Source organism: Colias croceus, chromosome 3 (genome assembly GCF_905220415.1).
Source record: "Colias croceus chromosome 3, ilColCroc2.1".
Taxonomy (NCBI): Eukaryota; Metazoa; Arthropoda; class Insecta; order Lepidoptera; family Pieridae; genus Colias; species Colias croceus.
Window position 1 is genome coordinate 5851695 of NC_059539.1, and position 19919 is coordinate 5871613.

Sequence of the window (19919 nt, forward strand, 5' to 3'; positions counted from 1 at the left end):
TAAGCGAAAACTTATGGTTTAGAAATTATGAATTTTTTTTTAAATAATCCGAAGTTTCAATGTTTTTGACACAAAACTACTCTGTTATGAAAACTACTGGACCGAATTGAATGAAATTTGGTGTAGGTATAGCGCAATAACCTACCTATCGCGCTATAGGCTCATCTTGTGTAAATAATTACACTGAATTTTTTTAATTTAACTTTTTCTGTAGTTTTTTGAATTTCTCGGCAAAATGTCGATTTTTCGAAAAAATCCTGTGAAAAAAAAATGTACCACCAAGATTTTGCTGGTACTGCTAAAAACTTCCTTAACATAAGGTTATTCTTTACACAAAAAATCATAGTTGTCCTTCGATTGTAACATCTTCAAAAACAATATCATGTGCATTCAACACATGAAAATCGAAAAATTACGAAATTTACCAAAATTCAATTTTAATCATTTGGAACGGCCAATTTTTGGTTAAAGAACCATTTATTGCCATAAAAGTCGTTACAAATCAGTATTCACATGGCTATAAAAGTTAAAATGAATGAAATAAATTTTTTACCTACTAGCCAAGATAACTTTACTTTATTCTAATGTCAATTTATAGAGTTTTTTTTTGTTATTTAGTTATTAGGTTTAAATCTTAATAAAAGGTTTGGAGAATCAATAAAACAACATAAATATTAATTAACATATTGTTTATTTTTTACAAAAGGTTTTCGAAATGCCGTCCGCCTTTCGCTAAACATAATCTGCATCTGCGTAAGAAAATTTATTCGCAGCCTATTAAATGGCTGCCGGCTTTCTTTAATGGCTGTTATAGCCACTTGAATTTTCCTCCAATTCTTGCTCCGATGTGCTCTCCCGTGCGTACACAATCTCCTTAATGTATCCCCAAATGAAAAAATCAACGGGGTTCAAGTCGGGTGAACAGGCTGGCCAGTGGATGGTGCCACCGCGACCGATCCTCCTCTCCGGATAGGTATGAACCTAAGGTATTAAATGGTATAATACCATAAACTGGTATACAAATGTACCTATGTATAATGAATTTATGGTTATTTATAGGCATAAATTCAAATGGCTATAACAGCCATTAAAGAAAGCCGGCAGCCATTTAATAGGCTGCGAAGAAATTTCTTACGCAGATGCAGATTATGTTTAGCGAAAGGCGGACGGCATTTCGAAAACCTTTTGTAAAAAATAAACAATATGTTAATTAATATTTATGTTGTTTTATTGATTCTCCAAACCTTTTATTAAGATTTAAACCTAAAAACTAAATAACAAAAAATAACTCTATAAATTGACATTAGAATAAAGTAAAGTTATCTTGGCTAGTAGATAAAAAATTTATTTCATTCATTTTAACTTTTATAGCCATGTGAATACTGATGGCAATTACTTTTATGGCAATAAATGGTTCTTTAACCAAAAATTGGCCGTTCCAAATGATTAAAATTGAATTATGGTAAATTTCGTAATTTTTCGATTTTCATGTGTTAATGCACATGATATTGTTTTTGAAGATGTTACAATCGAAGGACAACTATGATTTTTTGTGTAAAGAATAACCTTATGTTAAGGAAGTTTTTAGCAGTACCAGCAAAACCTTGGTGGTACATTTTTTTTTCACAGGATTTTTTCGAAAAATCGACATTTTGCCGAGAAATTCAAAAAACTACAGAAAAAGTTAAATTAAAAAAATTCAGTGTAATTATTTACACAAGATGAGCCTATAGCGCGATAGGTAGGTTATTGTGCTATACCTATACCAAATTTCATTCAATTCGGTCCAGTAGTTTTCATAACAGAGTAGTTTTGTGTCAAAAACATTGAAACTTCGGATTATTTAAAAAAAAATTCATAATTTCTAAACCATAAGTTTTCGCTTAACTAAAGTTTGTTTTAAATGATTACTCATGATGCTCTCAAGCTGAAAAAAATTTTTGGACCACTGAAAACGGGCCACCCTGTATGAACATTTAAGCGAAAACGTTAAGATTTTTTGAAAATTGTGCATCATCGTCTAGCGTCTTTCCAGAGAGCGAGTCCGATAGCCCCAGATCGTCCGAATGGCCGTCCTGCGTGTTCCTGTTTATAGAATACAATAAAAAATATATTATTTTACATTATCCAAGAATTACCAGTTGATTATTAAATCATTTTAATCCTGGTCCGTGCGAAAGGGTTTCGTTCATCAAATGTGTACCTATATTTATTTGGCACGTCCATTAATGCGAATGATTTAATGAATTTTAGTTTGGGATGAGTTAAATAATCAAATTTTTAATACAATTTCTTTACTTACCGACTATTTGCTCTATTATAATCGTCTCCTGAAAAGCTGTCTGTATCATCATTAAGTGATGTTTGGGAATCTGTGAACAAGTCGATTTAAAATCTTTAATTGTAAACTAACGTGATCAACGAGTGTTTCTTTGTTTTAAATAAAAATAACATAACAATGATAATTTACCTATATTGATAAATAATAAAAAAAAAACACTATACATTGATTGTTGGTACGAAAAATACTACAAATTCAAAATAACGCAGAAAAAAGGTTAACATTTCTAAAAAATACCGTCAGAAGTTTAAATTTTTCTCCTGAAATCGATTTAGTATACAGGGTGTAAATAAACGGATAATATGGTAACTGTGGGTAGACATATGGTAACTTGCATGTCTCATTGCACTTATTTTTGGGACAACACAATATGCTGCCGTAACTGGTCTCGTCTTTTTTAGTAAGACCTCGCCGTCTAACGATAGGGACAACTTAAAATAACCCTTTATACACGTTAAAAATCATTAAATAAAAAATGTTTGAAAATAAAACGATACGTGTTTATTTTTTTTCAAGGATGATCATTATTTTTTTGAAAGCCCCTAATCATCAATTATTATTTTGAGTGAAGAGGTGACAGATGGTCGTTTTTAAGACATCCATTATCCACATTTCAAACCCAATTATATAAAGACTGACCGGTTGGCTTGGTTGGTAGTGGCCCTGCCTTCCAAGCGTGGGTTCCGATCCCCACCCGGGGCAAATATTTGTGTGATGAACATAGATGTTTGCTTTGTGTCTTGGTGTTAATTATCTGGTTTCCATAACACAAGCGAAAGCTTAGTATGGGATCAGATCGTGCCGTGTGTGAAAATTGTCCCGAAATATTTATTTATTTATATAAAGAAGTAATATGTGTGTGGCAATGATCTTAGTTTTGTTGGATATAACTTCATTTCGAGCGTGTCCTTAATATTTAGATACGACCTCAGAATACAGAACAAACCAGAAGGAGCCAACGGCCCATAATGTTCGCCGCCCGCTGTGTCCAGAAACAATACGTTACCCCCCGCATTCCTCATACTTCCCACCCGTACAGAGTTGCTAGCTTATAAAGAGTTCGCCTCTTTTAGGGAGAATTAAAAATCATGTTTCAAAATAATGCAATGTTTTCTTGTGGACAACAATACACTTACAGTTATACTATTAAATAAATATTAAGATACCTACTCTTATTTAAATTTTATTCGCTTTTCTAGTAAAATAAAACATTATTTGTTTAAAACTCAAACTCAAACTCAAACATTTATTTATTCAATTAGACTTCTTCCAGAAGCACTTTTGAATCGTCATCACATTCTTTAAATTTACCACCGATTCGGAAAGCAGTATCTATGGAGAAGAACCGGCAAGAAACTCCAACTCCATTTCATCAGCGGGGAACCTGAAATGCCACTTTTAATAATTAGAATAATTTTAACACAATAATAATAAAAAACCAACCATTTTATAAAATTTAACATCTGTCATATAACAAGTAATAATAATTATTTATTTGCCACTATGTTTACGTTAAAATATCTCAAACAATGTACCGAAACGGAAAACATACTTTGCACTTAATTAATGCAGTATGTATTTATATACTTATTATATATTAAAATTACTTTAAATTATTTTAATTGTACTTGTTAATTAGTTTATCAATGTCAACTTTCTAAAAAATAAACCAGCAAAGGGGGAAAAGAAACCACCAAAACTGGCAACATTATCAAAATGGACTCGCTCAAATTGTTTACGTTAGGAACAAGAAAAAGAAATTCATTATTTAATTAAAATTAGATGTAATTGAGCTACTTACACATGAAACGTAATCCCATCTTGTTTTTTTATTCTTCCAACTGCATTCCTGCAAGTAGGAACTGCACAAGACGGCATTATTAAATAAAATTAAACGGATTTGTTTACGCGTACGTCACACGGCGGCCACAGATAGACTAGTAAACCAAACGTTAAACTACACTCTTTGAGAGGAGTTTGTATAGCTTCGGTATTGGGTGCGTACGCGGTTTCTGGTTTGTTCTGTATTCTGAGGATACGACATGACCCAATCGTCACCAGTTCAACTGAACTGTGAATAGAGATGTATGGTATCATAGATTATTAGATACATAACTAGCGACGTCGTCATGGACTGCTAATGAGTTATAGCTCTTAGCTTCTATTACAAAAACCTATAAGTACAATCTCTAATACTGGTTTCAACATGAACTAAAAATCGGAGACCAATAAAGGACTAGTTATTATTTTACATGAAATAACGTTCTAAATATTAAAACATACATTTTGTAAGACCGAAGCCTGTTAGAGGAGTGAATTGTAGAAACGTTATTACACAGCATGCGTAATGTGATCTTTTGGGAACATAAAGAAAGCTGAATAACAGAGACACTGATCTATCTATGTATTATGATTTTTCAAAACCGATGCGAAAAAGTAGACAAATGATTCTATATTCGAGTTAGAGATAAAATAGATATACATTGCAATATTGAGATAAGGTAAGAATTAGAGTTAGAGACAGTGAAATTAGAGTTAGTAACAGAAACAGTAAGACTTAGAGATAAAGTTAGTTTAATTTTTTAAGATTTTAAGTCAGAGATACAGTATGAGTTAGAGCTTAAAAATATATTAGGCATAGTAGAAATATTTAGAGTTAAAGATAGAAATATAGTTAAACTAGCATTCCGCCCGCGGCTTCGCCCGCTTTTTGAAATAAAAATCCGCATAGTTCCCTTTCCCGTGGGATTTCCAGGATAAAATCTATCCTATCACTCAAGTTGGATCGAACTGCACATGGTGTGCGAATTTTATTATAATCGGTTAAGTGGTTTAGGAGTCCATTGAGGACAAACATTGTGACACGAGATTTATATATATTAAGATAAGATATAGTTAGAGATACATATTTAAAGTTAAAGATAGCGTTAGAGTTAGACCTAGTCAGATTTTTTTTTTTAATATTAAACAGGTAGACGTTTGACCGCTATCCTGCCTGATGCGAACTATTTATCAGCACGTCCACCCAGAAGAAGTCTATTCACTCTATACGACACACATTATTTACACTCTATTCATTATATATATGTATATGTCGTGGCCATATCGTAGATTTGCTCATTTCATGAAATGGCCAACATAGTTTGATCAGATCGTTAGGCCCCGTTTCCACCTGCAAGTAAACTTCTGCAAGAACTGTCCGACAGTCTGTCTGACAGCAACTTGCATGTGTAAACTGGGCGTTTCCACCTGCAAGTAGACTTGCAAGTTGCTGTCAGACAGACTGTCGGACACTTCTCGCGGAAGTTTTCTTGCAGGTGGAAACGCGGCCTAAAATCGTCAACGTTTCACGATTTGGTCATCGACATTTGGCCAGATCGTATAAAATATAGGTTAGGTTAGACTTTAATAAACAATGCCAGAAGCGAATCGCTTTTTAAAAAAGAAACAAAAATGGTCGCATTTCGTGAAATGGCCATCCACGTTTGGCCAGATCGACGATCTGGCCAAGTGTGGATGACCAAATCGTGAAACGTTGACGATTTAACGATCTGGCCAAACTAAATTGGCCATTTCATGAAATGAGCAAATCTACGATATGGCCACGACATATATAGGGTTATTTTACAATCAATAAGTCAAGTGTAGCGTGTCAACTCACCCGAAGTAGTAAGGCGGTGTGTAGTGAGGTACTCCGCGGAGAGGTAGGGCGGCAGGTCGTCCGCCGCGTCCCCCGCGCCGCCCTCCGCGCCCAGCGTCTCCACCACCGACAGCCACTGCCCGTTGTGGCAGCGGAACCGCTCCAGCTGGACACGATAACATTAGATACATAAACATAGTGCGCTACACTGATTTTTTAATAAATAATAAAATAAAATAAAATTGTTTTATTTCAGGAAATATTGGGTTCCCATATGCAAGTTATATAAAAAAAAATTAAAGACAAAAAAATTTAAAGACAATTAGAGCATCATTTATAGTTTTTTCTTGGCTTTATAGGTTTATCCCTAGCATAATATTATGATGAATGAACTTTGCACCAGTACAGAAGTAAAGGATTGTCATAATAGTTAGAGACAGCCACCAGAATACTATTACTGAAGCGTCTCATTCTCTCCCAAAAATTTGCGATTCGAGATCGCATTATGGCCCTGAAATTTTTATGTCAGAGCAAGCAAATTAGCAGGTGGGCCACCTGATGTTAAGTGGTCACCATCGCCCTTAAACAATAGTAACACTAGAAGTGTTACAGGTGCTTTGCCGACCTTTTAGGCTGGTTGCAGAGCTTGACCGACCATCAGTGCGTACGTCAGTCGCGCTTGTCATATGTATGGAAATTCATAAAACCGTTCATAGCTAGACCGACCAAACGCACGCGTATTGTCATAAGCATTAATGTCATAGTCATACAATTGTTGATGCGTATCGTCAGGACCGACGGTACGCACTGACGGTCGGTCAAGCTCTGCAACCAGCCTTATGGACAAATAAGCTCTTTTCTTGAAGGCCCCAATGTCGTAGTTGTTCGGGAATACCGCAGGTGGCAAAACGTGCGAACTGATATCCATTAATCGTCACGAATAGAGCTTCAGAATATTGTAATAATGTATTTTTTTTTATTGAAATTGTTATGGATGGATATTTATAGGTTTTTATTATCCCGAAAATTGCTCGGGAATGGGAACTAAGTGGACTTTTCTTTAGACACAGGTGAAATCGAGATATTTACATTCAAAGACAGCGTTAAATTAATAAACATACCTTGATTCTATTAGCCCATTCATTTTGCATTTGGGATATTATATCGAGACAAGAATCGCACATCTTCCTGATTTCAACGTTTTTGTCTTGCATGAGATCGATTAAATAGGCCGGTGCTTCTGTAAGGCAACAATTATAAAAATTAGTTTCGTTGTAACAAAAAAATCAAGCATCACCAAATAGCTTTAGAACTATATACAAATGTAACAGTAGCAAATTGAAAATTAAATCTAGTTTGAAATTGCCTTAAAAAGGGTAAGAACTGATGGAGGACACCATTCATCAATTCAATTCCATCCTGATTATTCCGAAACAAAAAACCTAACATTCGTTTTTGGTTTGTTTGTTCAAAAAAACGGAACATAAGTTAGACAAGAAATTCAGAATCTGCGTCCTGATCAGGAAACCGATCGTATGTGGCGGGCTAAAAAGTGTAATGTCATTAGTGTCATTAGTATCATATGCCCGCCACCATGCCCGCACACACTGTACTACACACACGCACCAGTCGCCGCCACGAGGTGGTCCGCGGCGGTCGCGTGCGACAGCATCTGGCGGAACGCGAACACGGTCTGCAGCACGTGCTCGTCGTCCGCCTGCCGCTGGCGCAGCGCCGCCACCAGCGCGTGCCCGCCGCCCGCCGCCGCCAGCGCGCCCGCACCGCGCTCCTCCGCGCACACCGCGCCCGCGCACACCACTGCCTCTAGTACCAGCTCGGGAGAGCACTTCTCCTCTGAAATGTTCAATAGATGAATTGTCTTTTTGTCTAGATATTCCTTTATTTATTTATTTCAGCCGAAATATAATTTATATAAAGAGTGTTTTATTTGTGGATCTCAAAATGTAAAACGTAAGCCACCATCTTTATACACGATAATTATTACCAAATATACAACAGTATATTTGGTTTTATGAGATAATTTATAAAGTTGTTTAAATAGAAAAATTACCTGGGTTGAGAACCTTCATTATGTATGGAATCAAATTATATCTTTCGACAACAGCATACACATCTATGTTGTTTAATGGGTTTAGAATATTGCTCAAAGTCCCGAGGCATTCAATTACGAATTCTTCAGGAGCTTCACCGCTCGTTACCGCTCCTGCCACGTCACCAACAAATTCCTGCAAATAGAAAAAAAACTTTTTCATTTTTTTTTTAAATCACGTAAAGGTAAAATTCTAATCAAATAAAAAATACATAAAGTTAAATATCCAAGTTAAATAACAATCAACATACAACAAAAAGTGGTTTATTAGCTGCATGGTGAGACAGATTCCTCACTAGCTTCATGAGCATAGCATTGCGATGTCGAAACGCTCGCGCAAGTAACTCGCGCAAGCGGCCCTCTGACGTCATCTGTTGTGCTGCTCGCTCGTTCCACGCGAGGTTCACGCATAAAGCGAGTAATACATCAGTGGTTCCTGGCCCGTTTTCGCAGTTTATATCGCTGTTTACGTTGAGGAGTAACATATCTGTTAGCTAGAAAATAAATATTATATATTAAGATGAGTGTTAGGGATAGCTTTAAACTCAAACATAGAGCATCATTAACTACAGAACTATAAAACTTACCAATTTCACACAATCGGACTGTGTAAACATAACTTTGACGCGATCATCCATGCTGAGGTGGTATAAAATTTTCATTGCCAGTGTAATGTGTTTATCATCACCTGAAATAAATAAAACAATATTAAATATTTTTTTTTGTTAAAAGTAAGTTTGTTGAAATAATTTGATGGATAAACTTACTTGTGAATTGAATAAGCTTCGGCAACATGTTCAATTTAATCATTTTGTTGCGTAATTTAGAGTCGAAAGTTAAGTTAAATAAAAGTTTTAAGGTGACATTCACTAAATCGGCATTTGGCGAATCTAATAGCGGTGCTAATTTATCAATAATGCCCTTTGAAGCCATAGAGTTTTTATTCTCAATGAAAATGGAAAGTTTTTGCAGAAATGATACAATTAAAATCAGAAGATCAATATTTGAATGTCTTTCCATAGCTCCAATGAGCAAGCCCACAATATCTTTCTTGTGCATCTTCTCTTCCACCTTAACATTATCCGCTATATTTAATAGCATATAAAATGCTACACGCAATAGCTGTTCTTGTCGTTTCGATAAGGCCTTCAGCTTCCTTTTCATCTGTTCTTCATCATTTTTGGATAAAATTTCATCAGACGCGTTACATAAATCCTCATGGTAACTAGATACAAGGGATCTAGTCTTTTGAAGATTAACATCAGCAACTGCCCATGTACCTGATTTGGGACGGCGTTTGGGTTCCGGAATTCGGCTCTTTGGTAATTCATTCTAGAAAGAAATAGTATAGAAGTAGTATAGATAATAAGTAGTATAAATAATAGATTAAAATCCAGAAGAAACATTTGTTTAAGTTATTGGTTATTTATTGATTGACATATCATTATAATATTCTTAATCTAAACGTATTAAAAAAACCTTAACAAAAGCAAACTTTATATATCGCCGTCCCCGGAGAATAAAATGATAACTGCAAAAACACAACTGTTCAGGAGAAATAAAAAACCGATAATTGACTATAACTTGCCAAGCTATAGACGTAGAGAGATAAAAAAAGGCTCATAGGTCGTGTCGTTCGTGTTTGATGTTCGTGTTCGTGTTCGTGTTTGATGTTCGTGTTCGTGTTCGTTTTCGTGTTCGTGTTCGTGTTCGTGTTCGTGTTCGTGTTCGATGTTCGTGTTTGATGTTCGTGTTTGATGTTCGTGTTTGATGTTCGTGTTTGATGTTCGTGTTCGTGTTCGTAATCGTGTTTGATAATCATGTTTGATGTTCGTGTTTGATGTTCGTGTTTGATGTTCGTGTTTGATGTTCGTGTTTGATGTTCGTGTTTGATGTTCGTGTTTGATGTTCGTGTTTGATGTTCGTGTTTGATGTTCGTGTTTGATGTTCGTGTTTGATGTTCGTGTTTGATGTTCGTGTTTGATGTTCGTGTTTGATGTTCGTGTTTGATGTTGTGTTCGTGTTCGTGTTCGTGTTCGTGTTCGTGTTCGTGTTCGTGTTCGTGTTCGTGTTCGTGTTCGTGTTCGTGTTCGTGTTCGTGTTCGTGTTCGTGTTCGTGTTCGTGTTCGTGTTCGTGTTCGTGTTCGTGTTCGTGTTCGTGTTCGTGTTCGTGTTCGTGTTCGTGTTCGTGTTCGTGTTCGTGTTCGTGTTCGTGTTCGTGTTCGTGTTCGTGTTCGTGTTCGTGTTCGTGTTCGTGTTCGTGTTCGTGTTCGTGTTCGTGTTCGTGTTCGTGTTCGTGTTTGATGTTCGTGTTTGATGTTCGTGTTTGATGTTCTTGTTTGATGTTCGTGTCCGTGTTTGATGTTCGTGTTCGTGTTTGATGTTCGTGTTTGATGTTCGTGTTTGATGTTCGTGTTTGATGTTCATGTTTGATGTTCGTGTTTGTTGTTCGTGTTTGATGTTCGTGTTTGATGTTCGTGTTTGATGTTCGAGTTTGATGTTCGTGTTTGATGTTCGTGTTTGATGTTCGTGTTCGTGTTTGATGTTCGTGTTCGTGTTTGATGTTTGTGTTCGTGTTCGTGTTGGTGTTCGTGTTGATGTTCGTGTTCGTGTTCGTGTTCGTGTTCGTGTTCGTGTTCGTGTTCGTGTGCGTGTTCGTGTTCGTGTTCGTGTTCGTGTTCGTGTTCGTGTTCGTGTTCGTGTTCGTGTTCGTGTTCGTGTTCGTGTTCGTGTTCGTGTTCGTGTTCGTGTTCGTGTTCGTGTTCGTGTTCGTGTTCGTGTTTGTGTTTGTGTTCGTGTTCGTGATTGATGTTCGTGTTTGATGTTCGTATTCGTATTCGTGTTCGTGTTCGTGTTTGATGTTCGTGTTCGTGTTTGATGTTCGTGTTCGTGTTCGTGTTCGTGTTCGTGTTCGTGTTCGTGTTCGTGTTTGATGTTCGTGTTCGTGTTCGTATTCGTGTTCGTGTTTGATGTTCGTGCTTGATGTTCGTGTTTGATGTTCGTGTTTGATATTCGTGTTCGTGTTCGTGTTTGATGTTCGTGTTTGATGTTCGTGTTTGACGTGTTCGTGTTCGTGTTCGTGTTCGTGTTCGTGTTTGATGTTCGTGTTTGATGTTCGTGTTTGATGTTCGTGTTCGTGTTCGTGTTCGTGTTCGTGTTCTTGTGCGTGTTCGTATTCGTGTTCGTGTTCGTGTTTGATGTTCGTGTTTGATGTTCGTATTCGTGTTCGTGTTCGTGTTTGATGTTCGTGTTCGTGTTCGTATTCGTGTTCGTGTTCGTGTTTGATGTTCGTGCTTGATGTTCGTGTTTGATGTTCGTGTTTGATATTCGTGTTCGTGTTCGTGTTCGTGTTTGATGTTCGTGTTTGATGTTCGTGTTCGTGTTCGTGTTCGTGTTCGTGTTCGTGTTCGTGTTCGTGTTCGTGTTTGTGTTCGTGTTCGTGATTGATGTTCGTGTTTGATGTTCGTATTCGTATTCGTGTTCGTGTTCGTGTTTGATGTTCGTGTTCGTGTTTGATGTTCGTGTTCGTGTTCGTGTTCGTGTTCGTGTTCGTGTTTGATGTTCGTGCTTGATGTTCGTGTTTGATGTTCGTGTTTGATATTCGTGTTCGTGTTCGTGTTTGATGTTCGTGTTTGATGTTCGTGTTTGACGTGTTCGTGTTCGTGTTCGTGTTCGTGTTTGATGTTCGTGTTTGATGTTCGTGTTTGATGTTCGTGTTCGTGTTCGTGTTCGTGTTCTTGTGCGTGTTCGTATTCGTGTTCGTGTTCGTGTTTGATGTTCGTGTTTGATGTTCGTATTCGTGTTCGTATTCGTGTTCGTGTTCGTGTTTGATGTTCGTGTTCGTGTTCGTATTCGTGTTTGATGTTCGTGCTTGATGTTCGTGTTTGATGTTCGTGTTCGTGTTCGTGTTCGTGTTTGATGTTCGTGTTTGATGTTCGTGTTCGTGTTCGTGTTCGTGTTCGTGTTCGTGTTCGTGTTCGTGTTCGTGTTCGTGTTCGTGTTCGTGTTCGTGTTCGTGTTCGTGTTCGTGTTCGTGTTCGTGTTCGTGTTCGTGTTCGTGTTCGTGTTCGTGTTCGTGTTCGTGTTCGTGTTCGTGTTCGTGTTCGTGTTCGTGTTCGTGTTCGTGTTCGTGTTCGTGTTCGTGTTCGTGTTCGTGTTCGTGTTCGTGTTCGTGTTCGTGTTCGTGTTCGTGTTCGTGTTCGTGTTCGTGTTCGTGTTCGTGTTCGTGTTCGTGTTCGTGTTCGTGTTCGTGTTCGTGTTCGTGTTCGTGTTCGTGTTCGTGTTCGTGTTCGTGTTCGTGTTCGTGTTCGTGTTCGTGTTCGTGTTCGTGTTCGTGTTCGTGTTCGTGTTCGTGTTCGTGTTCGTGTTCGTGTTCGTGTTCGTGTTTGATGTTCGTGTTTGATGTTCGTGTTTGATGTTCGTGTTCGTGTTCGTGTTCGTGTTCTTGTGCGTGTTCGTATTCGTGTTCGTGTTCGTGTTTGATGTTCGTGTTTGATGTTCGTATTCGTGTTCGTATTCGTGTTCGTGTTCGTGTTTGATGTTCGTGTTCGTGTTCGTATTCATGTTTGATGTTCGTGCTTGATGTTCGTGTTTGATGTTCGTGTTTGATATTCGTGTTCGTGTTCGTGTTCGTGTTCGTGTTCGTGTTCGTGTTCGTGTTCGTGTTCGTGTTCGTGTTCGTGTTCGTGTTCGTGTTCGTGTTCGTGTTCGTGTTCGTGTTCGTGTTCGTGTTCGTGTTCTTGTGCGTGTTCGTATTCGTGTTCGTGTTCGTGTTTGATGTTCGTGTTTGATGTTCGTATTCGTGTTCGTGTTCGTGTTTGATGTTCGTGTTCGTGTTCGTATTCGTGTTCGTGTTCGTGTTTGATGTTCGTGCTTGATGTTCGTGTTTGATGTTCGTGTTTGATATTCGTGTTCGTGTTCGTGTTCGTGTTTGATGTTCGTGTTCGTGTTCGTGTTCGTGTTCGTGTTCGTGTTCGTGTTCGTGTTCGTGTTCGTGTTCGTGTTCGTGTTCGTGTTCGTGTTTGTGTTCGTGTTCGTGATTGATGTTCGTGTTTGATGTTCGTATTCGTATTCGTGTTCGTGTTCGTGTTTGATGTTCGTGTTCGTGTTTGATGTTCGTGTTCGTGTTCGTGTTCGTGTTCGTGTTCGTGTTCGTGTTCGTGTTCGTGTTCGTGTTCGTGTTCGTGTTCGTGTTCGTGTTCGTGTTCGTGTTCGTGTTCGTGTTCGTGTTCGTGTTCGTGTTCGTGTTCGTGTTCGTGTTCGTGTTCGTGTTCGTGTTCGTGTTCGTGTTCGTGTTCGTGTTCGTGTTCGTGTTCGTGTTCGTGTTCGTGTTCGTGTTCGTGTTCGTGTTTAATGTTCGTGTTCGTGTTCGTGTTCGTGTTCGTGTTCGTGTTCGTGTTCGTGTCTCTAGGGTGTCGTTAGGGTGCTTTACCATCAATAATGTGCGGGGATTTGTAGCGAGGAATGGGTTGATATACCACAGACCAACCGTAATTTATTTTTCATCTTATTTTGTCTTATAGGGAATGTATGATGGACATTTTATTTTACGCTAATAATGAATAATCATCATCGTGATCATAATGTACAGGGTCATACGAATGGCGCCAAAACATATTTTTACGAGAATTAAATGATAATAGGCGTTCGTCATTATTTCGCCGATTCGTTTTTCCGAGAATATTATTGTAATAACTTTGTGGATTACAGGAGAAAAATTACAAAAAAAATTGTATAGATGTATTAGGCTACGTAGGCTTCAAATATCACATAACAATAAAACTATGATAATGGCGATTATGAAAATGAAAATGAAAAATTTCTTTATTAATTACAAGAAATGTTACATAATATAGTTACATGTGCTGCATTGAACCCCACACTAGGATCCCCTGTGTTGTGGGGCTCAATCTCTTTCGCCGTATTAGGTACATAAAAATATTTCAAAGTTTAATTGCCATTTAAATATTAAGTGTGCATATGTGCGTGTGTGTATGCGTGCGTATGAGTGTGTGTGTATGTGTATGTGTAGATGTTGTATGAGGGATTATTTTAATAGTCGGTAAATGTTTAAATTTATATTTTAATCAAGATATTATTGTAACGAGATTTTCAGTTTCTAAGTAGTCTAGATTTAATAGCCAATTTGTAACATATTTTTTACAGCGGAACTTGGTCATAGGAAAGATATTTAGTTTTTTGTTAATTATGGAGTATAAGTGAGATCCCATGAATATAAACGCCTTGCTACCGAAAGACATATTACAGCTATGTTTCCTCCATGCAGGATTTCTTCGAGTGCGTTCGTTCGATATAATTGTGTTTGGAGCTATTTTATGGAATTTTAGAATTACTGCTAGTATGTATAGCTGACGCACCGTTAGTATACCAGCCTCTTGATACAATTCTTTGGTTGGATATCTTAAATTCTTTTTAAATATGGTTTTAAGAATTGCTCTTTGCGCGCGCTCAACTTTTATAAGATGACATTTTTTTGCGGAACCCCAAGAGACGAGACAGTAGTTTAAAATAGATTGGCAAAGTGCAAAATAAGTCATTTTGATCATTTTGATATCTGCAATTAGTCTTAGTTTTCTAAAAATGTAGGTTAATTTTCTCACACGTGTCTTTACTAAATCAGTTTGTAAATTCCAGGTAAGGTGTTTGTCAATAATCACACCTAGATACCTTATATAGGTGACATTTTCCAGAGCAGTACATTTGCAGTTGGAAGTGTCATTTTGACATCTATGTATTGTTAGGGATAATTCTTTCGGGGCATTGGTCCTATTGCTTATATTAAAATTCATAAGTTTGGTTTTACCTATATTGAGGCTAAGCAAGTTGTGGTGGAGCCAGTTGGCGACAGTTTGCATTCCGGTTTCTGCAGCGCTATACGCTTCCCTCCAAGACCTGCCGTGGAAAATCACAGCGGTATCGTCTGCGTGAGCAAAAATCTTAGCCTGGTTGAGTTTGAGTGAACAGAGTCCATTTACGTAGAGAAGAAAGAGCGTAGGACTTAAGACACTGCCCTGGGGAACTCCGTATCTTATTGCAGCGGGAGAACTTAGGTATTCACCCAGGCAAACGCTTTGTTCTCGGTTGGATAGGTATGACGTGAACCAGTCGAGTGCAGTACCCCTAATGCCAAACAACTCCAACTTTCGCAGCAGGATGGGTCTGGACACCGTGTCAAAAGCTTTGGCAAGATCAAGGAAGACGCCCACACATTTCTCCCCGCCGTCGAGTCTCATAGTTATGAAATCCACCAGATTTGTGACGGCGTCCTCCGTTGACTTGCCATTACGAAATCCGTACTGATTTACTGAAAGCATTTTATTTTGTTCCAGGTATTTAAGCAATCTTTTGTTTATTAGCTTTTCCATTATTTTTGAAACTATTGTTAAAAGTGATATAGGTCGGAAATTCGCTAAACTAGAAGTATCTCCACCTTTGTGTATTGGGCAAACATTTGCTAGTTTCATATGAGAGGGGACTATACCAGTGGAAATGCTAAGATTGCATATGTGTGTGATTGGTGCAGAAAGATCGGATTTAGCAAGTTTGATAACACGGCAATTTATTCCGTCCCATCCGGGAGCGGAGTCATTCTTCAAATTTGAAATTATGTCACTCACTTCTAACTCATTAGTAGGGTTTATAACAAATGACTTATCAGGATTTGTGTGTGATTCATCTAAATTTGCAGCTAATTGAACTAATTCAGTCTCCGTTTTATTGATTTGCTTCATCGTTTCTTTAGCTAGTTGTTCACCAATATTTGCGAAATAATCATTAACTTTGTTCAGGGTCCGAGTAGAATTCTGGTCAGGGCTGAAAATGTCAAAATAAGACGATGTTTTATTGTTTAACTTACAGATATATTTAATTGCATCCCAAGTCTTTTTAATGCTACCTTCAGATTTTTCCAAAAGTCCCTTCTCATATGCGTTCTTTAGGTTTTGTATAGTATTATTGCAATAGTTTCGGTAGTCTTTATAGCGTTTTTGAATAATAGGATTTTCTCTGTTTTCTTTTTTCCTTGCTTCTATGTGCAGTCTATCTCTTTTGCGAATGCATTTTAAGAGGTTAGAGGACATCCAGGGTTTTTTAATGCTTTTAGAATTTTTAATAGGTACTTTAAGGGAGTGGTTTTGAATGATTTTACTTACTTTTCCTGTAAATTCTTCCAAGGCTTTTGAGGGGTCATTGCAATTAAAGAGTCTGGTCCAATCTATAGTTTTTACATCACTTGTTACACTGCTATAGTCAATTTTTAATTTGTATTTGGTTCCTTTGGCTTTTACCGCTGAGTCGTTGGGAAAATTTTTACTAATATGTACCAACTAAAACTGTATCGTGATCAGTCAAACCAGATATTCGCAGACGATCACTCTTGTCATATGGTTTGTCTTAATGAGAGCGTGATCAAGACATGTACGGTCATGGGTAGGCAGCTGATGACCAGGATAAAATCCATGATGTTGAGATACATCAAGATAATCACTGGCACGACTGTCTTGAGTGTGAGTGCCGATATCGATATTCATATCTCCTATTATTATACCCGTAGGCGTGGTGCACCTTTGCAATATATTATCTAAAGAGTGACAAAATTTTGTAATATTGCGATAAGAGGGAGACCTATAAATAGCGCATATAGTAATATCAAGGTTAACTCGAATAAGCAGACAATTTGATTCTTCAAACGGTGGTTCTTCGATCGTTACTTTGAGTTCTTCTTTATAGAGGATTGCTAGACCATCATTTTGATTTAAATGGTTATAGGAATACCGACACTTATAACCGTTCAGATGTACTACAGGAACAGTTTCATTAAGCCTACATTCAGTCAACACGATAATATCCGGTAAAAATTTAAGTCTCGTTAAAAATATAGTAAGATTATCAAAGTTTTTTTGAATACTTCTGATATTCTGAGTTAGGATAGTAAATTGAGATTGTAAACTGCCTAGCAGTTTTACACAATGTTCGGGAATATCCGTTTTAAAACTGGAGTAAATCTCAGTATTATCAATGTCATTGAATAAAACATCTTGATTAGCCATTTGAAATTACATTATCATTTTATTCTCCGGGGACGGCGATATGTGTTCAACAAATACAGTAAAACAAGAGTAAAATAAAAGTTGAGAATGCTCACCTTATCAGGAGTGAGTACTTGCTTCTTCCCCTCAACCTTTTCTTTCCATTGATCATACCTTTTCAGTTCATAGTCAATTACATCCATACAGAGTGAACCAATTTTGTACTGAATAATCACTGAATGAAATTCAATATATGTTGAGAAACAGAAAAATGTGTATACAATATTTGTACTCAACTCAATGCTCCTCTTCCATTCTTCCCTGAGAACTCTAGACAGAGCACTCAGCAAGGCCTCTAAAATATAAAATAACAATTAAAACTACAAATTCTATTAAAAATTTAATAATAATGTATAAACATAAATTTAAACTACTAGTTTATGCACTTTTTATTTCCATACTTAAATTCAAATTTTGTATTTACCATTTCTAGCCAGCTCTACTAAATTGTCTGGATTTCTTGCAAGTTGCAAGATTAATGCTGAGCCTTTAATTTTTTCTGGTATGTCATCATACAATAATTCAACATAATCATCAACATGGTTGAGGACTGCAACTGGTACACTCTCCACTGGACTCATGGTTGTAAAATCTTAAACAAAATATATAAATTCTTATACATTCTTCAACTTCATTCATCATTTCATTTTATACTTAATACTTACTATATGGTGTTATGATTTATTGTATTATTATAGAGCATATTATATACAATGCACATATAAACAATTAATGACTTATAAAATAGATAGAAGTTTATGTATCTTACCTTACATACAAATATTTTAAGGACATCATTTATGTCTCTAATCTATATTCATATCTATGAAGAGTTTGATTGTTTCTATGTTTGTTTGAATGTGCTCAGGAACTACTGGTCCGTTTTGAAAAATTATTTCGGTGTTAGATAGCCCATTCATCGAGAAAGGCTATAAGCTCCTGTTGTTATATAATATATTATAACAACAGGAGCGGAGCCACGCGGGTGAAACTGCGGAGCGCAGCTAGTATTGTTATAAATTTAATATTGATGATAATCGATGGGGCAAAATACAGTAAATATGAACAAAGTAATTATTTTTTATTGTGCTTCTACATTAAGTTCATAAACACATTCCAAGGCAAGATTAAAAAATTAATGATTGTCGTAAAAACATCTTTATTTATGTATTTTATGTTTTTTAAAGTTAATTAAATAGACGCTAAAATTTAACTCATCTGTTAACTCACAAAGTATTTACATGAAAACCATATGTTTTTATTTACCTTTCTCTGAGCCTCACCTTGAGAAGCAATCAATAATCGAAGTTATCAAAAAAGACTTCTCGTAATCATCCAGTCTCCCCCAATATTTTTTGTTATTGTTAAGCCCCAATTTTCATACCACAAATCTAAAATAAATTATCATTTATATCGTAAATAATCACTTTTCAAGGTTTGTATTGGTATTTTACATATTATATAGGAAATTTATGTACCTACAAATACATTAATTATTTATTTATTGTCAAACGTCAAGTTTCATCTGTCACCTCAGAGCAATAAACCCAAAATAAACCTCAGAACCTCAGAACGTAGACAGAGAAGTTTCTCTGTCTACGCCTCAGAATCAATAAACCTAGGTTTATTGCTCAGTCTGTCACTTGTCCACTTAGAGTATATTAGGCATGGGCGTTGAATCAACGGACTAGTTAAATTAACCGTCTATGTACATTCAACGATTCGACTAGTCCATCGCTCACCAACGCACTAGTTGAATTCAACGACTAAACAAAAGAGTCGAAACGCTCGTCAACGCGTCCGCGACGGTTAACTCTTCGACGTGGCCGTATAATAGTCCACCGTAGACGGTTAAACGACTCGTCGTAGACGGCTCGTCAGTCGACACGTTTGTATTAACTATCAACTTGCGTTAATTCCGTTTGACTTTTAATGAGATTACTATGATCAATGCTCAAAATATTGAAAAAAAAGGAGATTAATTTGTATTAATTTGATATTATTGAATTAAATAATAATTTAATATAAATTTATATTAATAAATTTATATTATTGAATTGTCTTAAAAATCTAAGATATTTTTTTTATTCAGTTAATTTATTACATATCATAAGGATTACCTACCTATAATAATATATTGAATAATGTTAATATATCGACTATAACTAACGACTTAAAACGACAAGTTAAATCATAAACAAAAACTTGATAATAGATAGGTGATATAATTATATATAATTGTTAAAAAATAGCTTTGACTTTTAAAGTGAAACTTTTATTACATCGTCTCAAACTTATTGGTCTGTGTAGCGCATGTTGCGTGACGCACGATACGTACGATAATTATCGTACAAATACGATAATTTTTAGTTAAATGTCTATAGTGTGAAAAAAAGTTTCACTTTTACCGTGGTTTCATAAAACCACACAACTTTTTTCTTTACTAGAGACAACCCTGACATTGAATTCTTTGAAAATCTATAATTCGTAATAACTTCGTGGTAAGAATGTGGAATTTTACATGTAGAGTGTAGACCTCAGTTCAAGGTAACGAACGTTCGATTACAAATACCGTCGCGCGTCGGTCGACCGTCAATCGTTGTCAATTCGTTTCAGTTTACACATCGACTAGTCGAAGATTTTAACTAGTTGATCGACTAGTTGATGAACGACATTTAACGGTCTAGTCTCGTTGATGAAAAATGCGTCGACGACCCATTC

General features: G+C 36.6%; 1 protein-coding gene across 2 annotated transcripts; it reads right to left on the bottom strand.

Moving 5' to 3' along the window:
* Window positions 1-1969: 1969 nt before the first annotated feature.
* LOC123706107 (kinesin-associated protein 3) lies at window positions 1970-18737 on the bottom strand. Of its 2 annotated transcripts, XM_045655261.1 has the most exons (13): window positions 18677-18737; window positions 18465-18589; window positions 17623-17790; window positions 17255-17493; window positions 8859-9423; window positions 8679-8779; window positions 8343-8585; window positions 8053-8227; window positions 7608-7835; window positions 7103-7221; window positions 6003-6147; window positions 2303-2372; window positions 1970-2085 (listed from the first exon to the last, which is right to left on the bottom strand). In XM_045655261.1, exons 3-13 carry the CDS (start codon window positions 17777-17779, stop codon window positions 1977-1979), a joined length of 2151 nt encoding a protein of 716 aa, XP_045511217.1. In that variant the 5' UTR covers window positions 17780-17790; window positions 18465-18589; window positions 18677-18737; the 3' UTR covers window positions 1970-1976. The 2 variants fall into 2 exon arrangements, with proteins under 2 accessions (XP_045511217.1, XP_045511218.1); XM_045655262.1 differs by lacking the exon at window positions 18677-18737 and having other exon boundaries at window positions 18482-18674.
* Between the last annotated feature and the right edge of the window lie 1182 nt (window positions 18738-19919).